Source organism: Rosa chinensis, chromosome 5, assembly GCF_002994745.2.
Source record: "Rosa chinensis cultivar Old Blush chromosome 5, RchiOBHm-V2, whole genome shotgun sequence".
Lineage (NCBI taxonomy): Eukaryota > Viridiplantae > Streptophyta > Magnoliopsida > Rosales > Rosaceae > Rosa > Rosa chinensis.
In genome coordinates, this window is record NC_037092.1 from 20,624,152 (window position 1) to 20,639,634 (window position 15,483).

The 15,483-nt window shown below is 39.1% G+C and overlaps 1 protein-coding gene across 1 annotated transcript; it reads left to right on the forward strand.

Moving 5' to 3' along the window:
- Positions 1-2,612: 2,612 nt before the first annotated feature.
- Positions 2,613-6,313, forward strand: LOC112166961. Its single transcript, XM_024303900.2, has 4 exons — positions 2,613-2,766; positions 3,557-4,656; positions 5,234-5,637; positions 5,859-6,313. Exons 2-3 carry the CDS (start codon positions 3,612-3,614, stop codon positions 5,611-5,613), a joined length of 1,425 nt encoding a protein of 474 aa, XP_024159668.1. The 5' UTR covers positions 2,613-2,766; positions 3,557-3,611; the 3' UTR covers positions 5,614-5,637; positions 5,859-6,313.
- Positions 6,314-15,483: the final 9,170 nt, after the last annotated feature.

The window sequence follows — 15,483 nt, forward strand, 5'->3', positions numbered from 1 at the left end:
GTTTCATGGTTGTAATAGGAGAGAAGATTATAGAATTCCTAGTCCTACTCGGATTAGTTTTCCTTGTAACATTAGAACATGCACTTTGTAATCCCTATATATAAGGCTCCTATCCTCAATAATGAAATACAATTCTCTCATCAATCTCTCTCAGAATTCTCTCTTCCTTAAACAATTAAAGCTTCCTTGTTAAACAATTCTCATATTGACATATTCTTCCAATCTGGCAAACGGGAATGTTGCAACCTTCCCACGCTTCTGTTTACTTTCTCTTCGAACACTCTCAATATGGAACCAGGATCCCCCCCTCATCCTTGTCATCTTCAATGTCAGTAAAATCACTATACTTTCTTTTAGATGTCTTTAGCTTGATAACATCTCATAATTTTTGTCCCAGTGCTTTTAACCTTGGAAAAAGAGTTTTCATCGGTGGCCATAACCATTGAGATGAGATATGATTGGAGAAGCACATGGTCTTTAGTTAGACAGTCGAAACATTAGGTTTGGCTGATCGTCCATCCAAGTCTCTTTATGTGTTAAATAAAACAAGTCTTATTTTTGAGTTTTTGCATCGAAGAGAGTGATGATTTTGGTATATTATTATTATTCTAAGACCCCATTTGAGATTGTTTTACTTTAAAAAAAAAATCACCTTTTATTTAAAATTTTAGATTTTATTGTGTTTGGTTTTTTTTTTTTTTTTTTTTGAGAAATAGATAACTTCCAAAACTATCTAAGTTCATGCCATGACAACCCTAGTCACTTAGAGACCTCAATTGGTGTACGACTAGAGAAGCCAACCTACATAGCACCAGACTTTACCTCAATTGCTAGACACAAAGAGAGGAAAACAGTTTTCCTTTGCCCTTTTCTTTAGGGCCAGCTTCAGGAACAGTAGTAGCATATGGATAGGTGAGGTGTAGAGGAGTTATCCCCACCTTCTTTTGGGACCTAGGACCTTTATTCTTACTTCTAAGCGGTCGACCCATCTTTCACAAGAGTAACATCATCCTCAGCTTCAACCAAGCCAAGTACATCAGCATGTAATGTGAGTATCTTGCCTCCAAGTATAGTCTTGAACTTCTTAGGCGAAGGTACACTTGCTTCCTGACAAGCTCTCTTCTTATAGATCAAAGTTTGCTTCTCCACAGCTTGCTTGGGAGCAATAGGTAGGTCTGCAGATCCAGGTTCAGAAGAAATCCCCGAATCCAACCCAGTGATTTGATCCTGCAACACAGTCTCACAATTCATTCCTTCCAGCTCTGCCGTGTTAGTCACAATATCCTCCTTAGCAGCAGGATCAGAAGACAATCATTCCAATCGCCTAATGACCGACTTCTTCTTCTTCAGCAGAGTAGATGAAGGCAAAGGTAGGTCTCAATTATTCTGAGACGAGAAAGAGAAACCTCCATTGGAGGTAGAAGGACCGCCACCAAACCTCAAAACCCTAGGAGTAGAAACCACAGCATTGGGTTCCTCACATTTCTCACCATAGTGTGTAAGCAGTCCACATTGCGGACAACGACCCTTGAGATGTTCAAACTGGAATTGCAGTATAGCTAGGCTCAACACCTGGGGCCAAAAAAACTCGACGCTCCAAGAGAACAGATTTAGAAATATCATGAGAAAAAAGGATGCGGATGATACCTTTACGAAATTTCTTCTTGTCATAGTCCAAGTAGCCTCCTAAAAGGTTCCCAATGAGTATGAGGTTGTCTGATTCCTCATAGAGAGGAGGGATGCCAGAAACCCTAACCTAGATTCTGATGTGTTTCATAGGGACGTCCACGATGGCCAAAACACCATCATATTCCTCCAGACAGACCGGAGCCCGATCATAACACCACACCCCACCTTTAAGTACCTTGTTCAGATCCCGAACAGATCCAAAAGAAAATAGGAAGCGGTTATCCACTCGTTCTTGAACCCTAAATTCCTTGTCCACCATCCACATCCGGAGGAAGTGAGATTTGAAAGCAAAGGGATCCACTGGTTTACGAGTGAGCGGCTTTTTGAGAAGAAAAGATTAAGAAGACCTGCGAACATGCCCTCCTCCAATCCTCCCCATATCCGAAGCGTTTCCCCCTTCAATTAGCAAGTGCCAGAGAGGCGGAAAAACTAGCAGTCACTGCATCGATAGAAGCCATGGGAGATGGGATAGCGTTGGAAAGAGTTGAGAGACGACAAGTTTGCCACCTAGGGTACTATAGTTTGTAGAGAGAGTCGATAGGGTCGAGAGAGAATCTCGCTTACATAAAGTTGATTTTATTGTGTTTGGTAAATAAATAAAAAGAAACTTTAATTAAAAGTTATAAGTCACTGGCAGCAGATTTTAGAAACAGCCCAGATTTTGCTTTTGAAGCTGTTGTGGATCAAAACAAGCTCTGAAGTTGTTTTATGTACTTACAACACTTTTTAAATTACCAAATACAAAGCTGTTTTAATTCACAGCTGATTATTTTCACAACACAGCAGTAGCAGTTTTTTTTTAAAGTCACAGCAATTACAAACTAGCCATTAATTGTGATTGATAGGACAAATGTAAAAAAATAAATAATAAATAATAAATAAATTATTCAGCAAGTATTTTCGAACACTCCCAGTGTGATGCAGTTGTGACACTTTCACCAAATAGCCACCGCCAGTCGCTGACAGGGTATTTGCCAACTCTTTCTCTCACAGAGAACCTCTCCTTTCTGCAAAAGCCCTAATCTCCTTTGAATTGCAATTTCTGGGTTGACTTGTGCAACAATTTCATTCAACAAGGTCAGCTCTCTCTTTCTCTCTATCCCTCCTTGTGCTTCCTTTAAGAATTGCGGCTGTCTCATCTTCTCAAACCATTTCTGTATATATAACACTAGATAAAAGGAGACAAATTTGCCCAGTGTTTTTTCACTTTGGAATTGAAATACTTAGTGGGTACTCTTAATTGAAGCTAATTTTGGTTTCATAATGGTTGTGAATTCATCTATTGGGTTTCTTCCTGGTAAATTATATTTCTTTTATCAAAACCAACATTGCAGAAATTGGATAAAGCTCAATGGAGAGGGTCAACGTTGCCCCATGAATTTTTCCAATGTTTTCAATTTCATTTATCAAGAAAGACTACTTTTTTAGATATTATTCCTATAGAAATGAAGCTGTTCTAGTGCTTGGAAGGATCCAATTGATGTTGTAGTTTTGAAATCTGCATTTCATATACTTCTACATTTCAACACATTCTTACGTTTGTGCTAAGTTTAGATTTCACTGAGGCATGGTGGATATCACTTGAATTTTCTGACTTTTGAGCTTAGGATTATCTTTACATGCATAAAGATCGATGCTTTGATGTTTAAAAGAAGAAATGAATGGTGTTTTAGGTTTTACAAAGCCAACTGAACTCAATTATGATTCTTTAAATGGTAGTATCTTTTGATATTCCTAGTGCCTGGGAATTCCTCTCGTTAAGAAAAACAAAAAGAAAGATAGATTGATGATTAATGTTGCTTCTTTTTGTTGTTTCTCATGTGTTTGTTTTTTTTATATGACGTATGTTAGTTTGTAATCTATGCAGTTGATTGGATAATACCTCTGTTCAAAATCAGGTAGGGAGTATTCCAAAGGAATTTATGGCAGGTAGTGGCCTGCCATCTCTCGGTCGTGTGAAGCTAGCTGATCTCGTACCTTCTGAAGGCCTTCCATCAGATTCTTACAAACTATCTGTTTCAACTCTGTCACAATCATTGGCTCAGTATTCCGCCGCCATTATTCAATTTTCAGTGAGTGATGGAGCTCTTTTAAGGTCCGGTTTAGATTCTGCTCGCCTCTACTTCCATCAAAGAGCAGCATACCCAGCTCCCGACATTGTTCATAACAATGACCCTCGCGAATGGTGCAAGACTTCCGGTTACAATGCAGATCCTCAGTTGTGGCTAGAAACATATGATTACAGACCTGGAATAACTCCTTTAGAGCCCAACAACATGATGGAATTTCCTCCAGCAGGTTTGCCAGATATATTTTCAGTGCTTGGAAAGGCAGCTAGGGACATATTGGATGCGATCAGCTTCTATTTGAACCTGCGGAGCTCGCCATTTACTGAAATACTTGATAATGTTCCATTAAGAAATCGGGAAATATCTTCCTCAGTATTGTCTGTCTGCTGTCATGCAAGGCCATCGTTCCAAGGAGCACAACACCATAACTTTGCAACCCAAGAGGATGGCCAGTTGGTTATGTTTTCTGACCATGAGCATCAAGTAGACAAAACCTTGATATCTGTTGTCAGGTCAGATAAGCCAGGCCTACACATAAAGGACTTTCAGGGTCGTTGGGTTCTTGTAGATGAAGATCTTGGTCCTCAAGAAGCTATTGTCTACCCTGGACTTGCACTGTATCAGGCAACTGCCGGATTTGTTAACCCTGCACTGCAAAGAACAGAGATCACTAATATACAGAACAACTTGTTTGGGCGATGTTCTTTGGCTTTTAAACTGATGCCTAAATCCATGACCAGTCTCAGTTGTTCAGAGATGAGAGCCGCTGGTCATGGGGTTGAACCTCAGTTCCAGCTTCCAGTACCGGTTGATGACTTTATGCAAAGGTCTCACCCAATCGATCAACTTTTTAACAGACAGACTGTTCAGAGTTTCAATTTCCATGCAACCCCAGATGGTATGTTGCATTTAATTCTTTTACCATGGTTACAAACTTACAATAAGGTCTTGCTATTGTACTGTCAATTAATATCAAATGTATCTTTTTTAAATTACAGCACTTCCTTGATTGTCTGGTCTGCATAGTTCTGGATTGTTACGTACTATGTACTTACTCAAAGAGAAGCACATGCACGCACCTACCATATAAATTTTAAGCAATGAATTTGGCCGCTAATTTTCTTCGGAGGAATCTTGTGTAATTGATACAGTGTAGTGCTAAATTAAGTATAGCTCTGTTAGGTAGACTTTGTGCTCATTTGAATGAAAAGACTTGGATGCTGTTATCATTGATATTTGATGCCACTTTATTTTTGGTGAAAGAAAAAAGAAGGAGAATATGGTTTAGCTATTGTGCCTATTCATTAGTTTTTGAAGTCCTGTTGTCAGAAATGTTCAACCTAGTATAGTTTTCTAGCAAATCATTCATCTGATGAATGCTCTTTATGCTCAATTTCATTTTGTTCTTTGTGTGAGTAGCTCTTAGTGAGAAGCTTTTAACAGCAGGTCCTTGGATCGGTGAAATCCTGGTACAGGGTCTATGAAGCCTATGATGAGGAGGAGGAAGAATGATTCGAAATCCAAACCTCTGCCACCTTCTAAGAGATTACGACTGGAGGCCCAGAGAGTTCTAAAAGAAAGAGTTCAAGACATTGCAGACAAGAAAGGTATCAAGCTGAGGTTCTGTCCCCTGAAGGATTGTGAGAGTCACATTCAAACACTTGATAGCCCATGTGCCAATATAAGAATGGAGATTGGGTGGCCGCATGGAGTGCCATTTGTTCATCCACATGATCTTCCCAATAAGGCAAAGATTGGTTTCCTTGAAGCTTATGAACCTGGTTGGTCAGCTACGAATGATATGGAGTTGGGTCTAACTGAATCTGGACAGGCCAGTCAGTCGGCACTTGGCTAATTGTAATCCTTTGTCACATTCAAGGTATCAAGTTCGTACATGAATGACCTGCATATTTATGCATCTTATGCCTGTTTTGAGTCACTGCTTTGCAACAAATACAATGCTGGCTACCTCCCAAGTATTGCGAGATTGCTTATATGATGTGTCAGTGAAATATTGTGTCAGACGTTGAGAGTTGGTTCTTAATATAGCTAAAGTTAGTGGTCGATAGAAGTTTAAAGTTCTGTTTCTTTCTTCTGCAGGAGTCTATCTCCTTGATTTGGATAGATCAACTCCTTTTTGTGTGGTAAATTAACACCTGTTATAGAGCCACCTGACACATGTGATCCTCTTCGGCATATGGTTCTCATAGGAAATGAAAATCATCTTGACACCCATAATCCGGTATCCGGTTTGTAAATACACAATCTTGAGACTTGTGGTAGTGAATGTTAGCTCACTGTATCTATCAGAATGTACTGAAATCTGAAGAGTGTATTGGAAACCAGTCCAGGATGATCATGGAAGAGCTGAAGAAATAATGAGGATCGTCTCATCTCGATTGGATTGGAGGGGGATTTTGGAATTTTGTATTTGCACCAAAATGCTTTAGGCTGTGGAATAATGTTGATGCTGTATTACCAACACTTTTGTATAACGAGTGCGTTTCATAGATGGAATAAAGAGAGAAATCACTATAATTTTGTTGGTGGTTGTACACTCCTCTGTTTGACGTGTAATGCAGCCATTAGAAGATATGCCTTACGGTATTTGTCTAACTTCAGGCAAGAAGTTTTTAGGCCTCGTTTGTTTCACGGATTTTAAGTTCGAGGAAGGGAAAATGCTTACTTTCCTGTGTTTGGTAAGTGTAAGGTTAGGAAAATGGTTTCTCTTGCAAGGGAAAATAGGAAGGAAAATGAACCCTTCCATTCTCTGAAGGAACTATTTTTCTCTCATTTCCTAACATTTATTACACTTTTCTAACATTTATTACATATTTGTATGGCTAAAATAATTCTATAAAAAAATAAATACAAATGGCACGTGTACTTGGAATAGAAAATAATCATGAATCAGAGACATCTAGAATGAGAGAAGAAAGGAATCGATATTGATTCCGGAGGAGTTGATTCCTGAACTCATCTCTCCCCTTCGTAATAAATTCCTAAGTATTCAGGAATTGATTCCTTATAAGGAGGTGAGACCTACATCCATTATGATTCATTCATTTGTTAGTAAACGCAAGAATACTTTTATCCGGAATCATTCTGATTCCTTTATGTGTAGAGGTGGCAAATGGGCCGGCCCGGTCCGGCCCGACCCATTTTAAGCTGGCCTAGTCGTGCTTTATGCCGTGCTTGGGCCGGCCCATTTATTATCGTGCTGGGCTCGTGTCGGCCCATTTACTTAAACATTAAGCCCGGCTCGGGCCATGTTTAAGCCCGGCCCGGCCCATGGCCCGAGCCCATATCATGTCGGGCCGTGCTCGTGCCGGGTCAATAACGGGGCGTGCTCGTGCCTATCCACTATAAAGCACGATTTTAAAATCTTAATTTGAACAAATAAAAATTAATTTTATTTAACAATTTAAAAAATTAAAATAAATTAAGTTCCACAACGTTTTTCTTAATCTTAGCTTTTTAAGATTAGGTTTCTAATAATTTTTTATATTCCACTATAAGAAAGAAAGAAGAAAAAAAAACTCAAAATATATTGTTTTTAGTATATTATTGTGAGATTAATCTTTATTAATATAATGAAGATTTAGTATCTATTATTCTTTCCTTCATTCTATAGTCGTATTATATTATGAGATTAGTTTTTATTAATAAACATATATTTAATATTTAGAAAAAAATACTTATGTCAAAACAAGGATATAATGTTTTGTTTCATTATTTTGATAATATAAAAGAAAACATTGGTGGAATTGCCATGAGATTTTAAAAAAAAAGTCTCATATTCAAATCTCATCATTGTATTTTTTTAATATTTTTAAAAACAAAATGAAATTTTGTGTTTGTAACGGGCCGGCCCACAATATGTTGTGCTCGGGCCGGGCGGGGCCAATGGGCCAATATTCTTAGGCCCAGCCCGACCCGTTATTCTAACGTGCTCGGGTCGTGCCGGGCCACTAACGGGCTTGGGCCGTGCCGGGCCGCTTTTAAGCGTGCCGGGCCCGTGCCGTGCTCGTGCTTAGTGGCCCGTTTGCCACCTCTATTTATGTGTTAGTAAACGTAGGAATAGTTTTACTCCGTAATTATTCTCTCTCATTCCAAGTAAGTAAATGTGTTCTAATTTTCTTTAATTATACTATTAGTTACTGATTCTATTCATTACTGTTACCAAACACATTAGTAGGAATTTTAATTTCTCTTCCCGATGGAAATACAAAGGAACAACTTTCCTAAGAAATTCATTCCGTGAACCAAAAGAGGTCTTAGGAGAGGGTCTTAGTTTGGCGGTTAGACAATACGATTGGAATTGTCCAACTGGCCAATGAAGAGATATTATATCATGGTGTGAAAATCAAAAGATATTTTGAAGTGGGTTTTTTTTTTTTTTGAGAATGACTAAATTTTTATTCAAATAAAATAAAGATTACACCATATGGGAAAATTCGGTGATGGAAAATTCTCCACTCTCTTCCCTACTAGAACAAGTTACGGGTCTATCATCACCGATGACATCCATGAGCCAAGAGGGCCCAACCCCTACCAACTATGACGCCCATTTAACCGGGCTACAAACAAAGCAAAACCATGAGCAGCACCATTAGCTACCCTAGAAACATGATGAACACTTCGAATACCAACATACCCCAGTAGGAATTTAATCTTCTCTACTAGCAGCACTTGTTCCACTACCAGACAATCCTCCTCCCTATTTATCAAATTAACAGCCTCCAAACAATCTATTTCCACCATCTCAGGCCTCCAACCATGCTCTATCATCATCTCAAGCCCCAGGATCACTGCCTGCAACTTAGCAGCACAAGGCTTAAGGCAACTTTGGAGCCGCTCACCCACCGCAAGTAGCAGTTCACCATCACTTCCCCTTATAACACAACCTATACCAACCTGATTTCCATTATCAAGGATAGATGCATCACAATTAAGTTTCATCATACCTTGAGATGGAGGAGACCACCTAGCCTAAACAATGGGATTAGACATTGTACCACACCTACCAACCTGCTCTCGTACTTGCACCGCAAGCAAGTTATTCCAAATAGAATAACATTGCTCATAAATGATCACTGCAGGTCTAGGTTGACCACCATGCACGATCACGTTCCTTTCTTTCCAATTATTCCACATCATAACAACCAAAAGTTTAACTAACAGAACTTGAATAGCATAATCAACAAAGGAGGAAAAGTCATTCCACATACCTGGGTCCAATTTCGAATAAAATCTCACCCTTTCCAACACCACAACACTAAGGCCTCGTTTGGTTCACGGAAAGAAAAGTAATTCATTTGTCTTTCCTATGGGAAGGGAAATGAGATTTCCCAACAACTTTCCATTCTGATGTTTGGAAACGTAAGAAAAGTTATCAGGAAAGTTGTTAAATTTTTTGTAAATAATGTAATAAAATAATATGTTGTGAGTAATAAATGTAAGGAAAGAAGAGGGGAAAGTGATTCCTTAGAGATTTGGAAGGAACCACTTTCTCCCTTATTTTCCTTCAAGAAACGATTTCCTTTTCTTTTGCATCCCAAACGCAGGAAATGAACAAGTTTCCTTTCCTGATGCTTCCTTTCAGCGAACCAAACGTGGCCTAAAAGAACACTCCCATGTTACGTACTGGAACACTTAAAGGAGCTCCTGTGTCAATCACTTCCATTCCTCTCGTTAGGCGTTTCATCAGCTAATTGACACCTCGGACACAATGAAATGTTCGAAATACGTCTCTGGTAAAGTGATCACATACACGGCATAAAACCAGTCGAACATCTCCATAGAAAATGACTCATCTTAGGAGGGATTTTGAGTTTCCAAAGATGTTTCCAATGATCCGAAACCACCGGTAATGGTTGCTGTCCACTCCTTTCCAATCTAGATTCTTTAAGTCCACTTATTTATCAAAGTATTTTAAAATTTACTTCTTCTTTTTTTTGGTACAGTGGGGGCACAAGGCCCAAACGCAAGGAACAAAACAGAATAAAAAATAAATAAAAAATAAATAAAAAATAAATAAAAAAACCAAGCAAAAAAAAAAAAAAACTAGTCTATCACATGATTAGTGAATCAAATGTATCAACGCCATTGAAAACTCATTTCTTGTATAAAGTTGTAGTGTGGATCCGATCAGATGAGTCCCCTACCCCTTAATGTGCCTTCGTGACACACAACCAGATAAGAATTTTTCACTTCTCTTTTGGGTAACCTAGGATTAGGCCTGGGCCTGGGTCGGGTCGGGTCGGGCCCGGAATTTGGTAAAACTGAGACCAAGCCCGAAACAATCGGTTCGGGCCTGTTCGGGCTTTTTCGAAAGTAGAAATCGATCCCAAACGGGCTGGTTCGGTCTTCAAGCTTTTTGGGCCCAATATGCAAAATATACACAAAATTCAGTAAGAGGCGAGGTTTGAACCCCCGACCTCTTACACGAAATGCTTGCTCCCTACCACTAGAGCACGAGATGCTCTCAATACATTATGTGCAAAGCTTATATTTATTTCGTCCTAGGCTGTAGAAGTAAAAGTGTAAAACAAAATACCTCTTTTACTTTCTATACTCTCTTTCTCTTCTACATTTCTTCTTCTTCTTCTTATGCAATTCTACTTCATATCTTCTTCTTCTTCTTTTTTTTTTTTTCCTTTTTTCTTCCTTCCCAATCCCCATTATGCAGTTTTCTATTTACCAAGTACCATATCTATTTACCAATTACCATATATTCATCAAATCAACATCTTGCGTCTGGGGAGCATGAGGTATGTGTTGGATCTGGAATTCCTTCTGGCCAAAAAAAACTCTTTCAATTCCAACAAAAGCCCAAATTTGATTTCTTTGTTCACATGGTTTATGGGTGTTTACTGAAATTATGAAGATGTGGAGACTGGGGACTCCGGTATTGGTTTGGTTGCTTCAAGAGCCACTACAAATTTGAGTATGGAGGAGGAGGAGGAGTTGGCTTGGGAGGAGAGTTTCGAGAGGCTGAGATGGAGGGGAAAGGTTTAGGAGGAGGAGCAGCAGGGCAGCTGTCTTGGGAGGAGATGGTTTCGCTGAGATGGAGGAGAAATCGGGTCGGGTCGGGCTTTCGGTCTCCGCAAATTTGAAGCCCGAGACCGAACAGAAAATGTATATTCGGGTCGGGCTTTGCACCGAACCAAGATTTTCCATACTAAAACCGAACCGAATCGGGCTTTTTTGCTCGGTCCGGGTCGGGTCTTCGGTCTTTCGGGTCCCGACGCCCACCCCTACCTAGGATGGAAGGAATGGTTTTTACTTTTTAGCAAAAGTAAAACAAATTTACTAGTTTGGGTAAAAAGTAAAGGTAAAAGAAAGGACGAGGAAAATTGGCACACTCGATATGGCTGTCACGCACCACCGTTTATTTCGCTTTTCCCTATTTAACCAAAGTAGAATGATGTACATCTCTCCACATAAACCCTATTCTTTTCCGGCCTGGCCTCCATCAATGGATTTTAGCAACCACCTCCTTGCTTTGCCAAAACTTCTCCGATCCGATGCGGCTGCGTTTTCGAAACGGTGACGTCCTGCACCACAATTGGCCACCTCCCAATTGAAACTTAGGGTTTGATGCTCAAATCATAGTTTGAACTGGGATTTGGCGAATTGTGGTCGAGATTACGTACTCAACTCCACCGTTGACAAACGCATGCAGCCATCTAAGCAACCGGATCAAAGTTTTCACGGCACCCTGGAGATCTAGGATGTTACACTTTGATTTCCTGCTGAATCATCAAGTTTTTTCTTTGGCAGTGATAAGCAGAGACTCCATGAATCTTAGATCTTACTTTTCTAGGTATTTCTCTTTGTTTTACGGTTTTACTTAGTTAACTTAGTTTATGAGATCAGCTTTCTTTGGCATATTTACGAATTACATGAAAGTAGTCCACAGTTGAGAACATATATAGGTTTTATTAGAGAAGACACTGAGTTCTTCTAAGTCATTATAAATTAACCCAAGGTTAAGGGTAACTCTACAGGATAGATAGGCTTTGTGCTCGTTTGATTGAGAAAACATGAAACTAACGTACCTTGTGTTCTGTTTCTTAAATATTTTGCAATATTCCTGTCATAAACAAGGTCTTTAAATATTTGAAACTAGAAAAGAATGGACCTCTAATCTCATTATGTTGTAGCAATTTATGCCAGCTGAGAATATCTTGATGCTGAATTACAAGGGAATGAGGTCGCTATTATTTTGATTTCTGAAGCTTTTAACAGTAGGTCCTTGATCAGCTATTTGTAATTGTATGGCTAGAAGTGAAAAAAGTTCTGTCCTTTACATCACTTGGGTTCGATTTTTAATCTTCTTCCATTGTCGTTTGTCGCAAGTCCTCAAAGGTTGTTTCGACTCTTTTTGCAATGTTAGACTGTAAGTCTGTAACCGTGTCACATTTATTTCAGATGCATAAAGCGATTTGATCGAGAGTTGCATATCGCCTTTAGGTACTGAATCTTGAAGCCAATACTTTGAGTGCCATTTTAATCAAGTAATTAACATCAAGTTTTAATTTAACCTAAGTTCCTTCTTGAGTACATTTTTCTCCATCACAACAATCACTGCTTGCAAGTAAATTCACATATCACATTGAATCTATCAACAACAAAAATTAATGCAAATGCAATAAAATCCAATCTTGGTAGTACTATTAATTATACATTGAAGTGCTCTTTCCTTCGTTTCGATGATTCATCAAGAGCCATCCCACTGGATTTGTCAGATTTTACCATTTGGTAAAAGAGGGATCAAAGAAGTGGTGGAGGAAAATTCCACTCCCATCCATAAATAAAATAATAATTAAATGGCAGAACAGGAAAAAAGAAAGAAAAATAAAAAGGCTAGCCCTGATTGGATAACTACTGAATGACTGAGCTGGTTTTATTTTTTACTACTTTTTAGTAAAAAGAGGTGAAAACCCTAAAAACTTTGTCTTAAAGGTGTCGGCGAAAGAGTCGACGTCTGTGGAAAGTCAGTTGCTTGAGGCCTTTGGGAATAAGAAGATGCTCTAGTCACCGTCTTGTGTCTTGTGACTTGTGGCTGTACCACCTGGTAAGCATGTTATAAATTATAAACTTTATAAATTATAAATTCAGTAGACAAACTTCTAATCCCGACTGATTATTTGTACATGCCGTGACTAATGTCATTAGTTAATGTGCCATTTAGCATAATTTGAGAAATAATTTGGTCTCTTTACATTTGTACTCTGAGCACCTAGCTCTAACTCTATCTCTCTCCCTTACTTTGAGCACCCATCTCTCTCTCTCACTCTCTCACACACACACACACACTTGCATTAAAGAACAAGTTTTGTCAAATTGAGAACCAATCTCTTCCCTTTACCCCACCTTGCAGGCGGCGAAGTAGGCAAATCCAAATCCTATGCCATTACTTCCCTCATAATCGAATCAAACTTAGTTTGGAAGCAATGAGAGGCGAAATCTCCAACTTCCGAGACTGACCCAATTCCATTAACCCTCTCAAAATTGCATCTCAATCTATTCAAGAACAAAAGCCCCTTAGATAGATTGATCTAGACTAATCCAGATCGTTGACCCGCGACGGCGAATCGGATGGTTCTCTGCCGTCCAGCGACGATACTGTGGAGAACCGGTCGAGTTTGAATCCTCTTTCCAGTAGGGGTGGGCATTTTGTACTGAAAATGCGGTTACCGACCCGAACTGCACTGAAAAAACGGTTCGGCAACTGCACCGAACTAAAATGGTGTCGTTTTATGATCATACCACACCAAACTGTATAAAAGCGGTTCGGTAGCTGTCTCAGGTCATAAACCGCCCGATTTAAACCGACCCACACCGAATTTATTTTAATTACATTTTATTTATTTATTATTTCTCTATTGATGGAAATGTTGGTTTTCAGTTTGTAATAAGTTGCTATGTTTGCTTGATCATTGATATATATATATATATATGTGTGTGTATATATATATATATATGTATACAGATCCTATCCAGAGCGAGGCCTCGCTCTGAAATTAAAGTGCGAGATTGGAGTTTAGGGTCACTTTTCTGTCTCATATTCATATCTCGACCGTTTTCAATTTTAGGTACTAATGTATAGATCATTTGTGCAAAATTTTAACCAAATTAATGATCCTTAAGGTATCTAACTCTCTTAAACCAATGGACGAACTGAATCTGTCCAACTTGAACCGTACTAGCTTTAAGGCAGTTATAAATGTCTTAACGATAATCAATTTGGCTGAAATTTTCCAAAGATGATCTATACATTAGTGCCAAAAAACTGAACGGTCGAGATGTGGATATGAGACGGAAATGTGACCCTAAACTTCAACCTCGCACTTTAATTTCAGAGCGAGGCCTCGCTCTGGATAGGATCTGTATATATATATATGTGTGTGTGTGTGTGTGTGTGTGTGTGTGTGTGTGTGTGTAATAAGTTGCTATGGTCTTTTTGCAAGTTGCTTGATATTTGGGTGACATTTGCCTATTTGTGTGGACTCTAAATGCATTCAAAATTTATTTATGCCTTATTGAAATTGTTAGGTAAAAATAAGCCTGATTTTGGCCCTCTCTTTCTAGTTGAAATTAATAAATTGCACCAAACCGAAACCGACCTGCACCGCACAGAAAAATGGTATAACCGAAATAATCGGTTCAGCCCTTTTGTAATGCGGTTGCAGTTTGATATATAGACCAACCGAAAAAAGCAGTTTGGTTGCGGTTTGGGCCTCAAACCGAACCGAACCGTATCACGCCCACCCCTACTTTCCAGTACCGACGTGCCTTTGGTCATGGATAGTCCATACTACGAGCGAGTAGAGAGAATCGTAGCCCGAATGCTTAGGGTCTTCCAGCTGATTTTTTACCTTTTTCGGTGACTCCGGCCGAATTGAATGGTGCTTAAGGTGAGAAAATTCATCCTCTCGTCGAGCTCTACATCTAGGTATAATTGGTTTTCAATTTTGATTGAGTTTTGATGGATTGGTGTTTTGGTGTTGTCGGCCTCCATTGAGATTACTGTTCACGGCAACCATTCCGGAGCTTCTGGACTTGTTCCCGATGTTGATTTTCGTTCCAGAATCAAGAATTGATGCTTGAGTGCTCGCTGCACTTCGGACTGAAGGAGAAAATTGGGATGGGCTCTGCTCAACTTTCACAGTGCACAGTGGCTGCAAGTTTATGCTTGCTCACTATTTCTATTAGCTCAGATTAAGCTACTCTGATTGTCGGAGGTATATTCAAAACCTCAAAATGAAAATTTGTTCCTTTGGGTAATCCTCGCAAATTGTGTGTATTGCCTGTTTTGGTTAGTGGTGAATTTCGACTATGGTTGTGTTTGAAATTGAGATTAGCTCTACTTGGTATTGTTAGTAGAATGGAGATATGGGAATTTAATGATGTTATGATTTTGGATTAAAACAAAAAACAAAAGTTCCTCAGATTGATTGAGGTCTTGATCGAAAATGCTGAAGATCTAGGCAAGAGTTTTCTGGGTTTGGGTTTGGGGTTTATCTTTTGGAAAAATTTTAAGATTCATACATGACATATAGGTCATTCCGAAGTTCGGTGTATTTGGTTTCAAAGAATTAACTTCGGTACATGAAGTTGCAATCCCGACCTGAAATCGGTGTATGTCGTTACGGTTCCCATTAGTCAATGTGATTTTGGTAAAATTAGTAAGGGAAAATCCGTCTCTTCATGGATT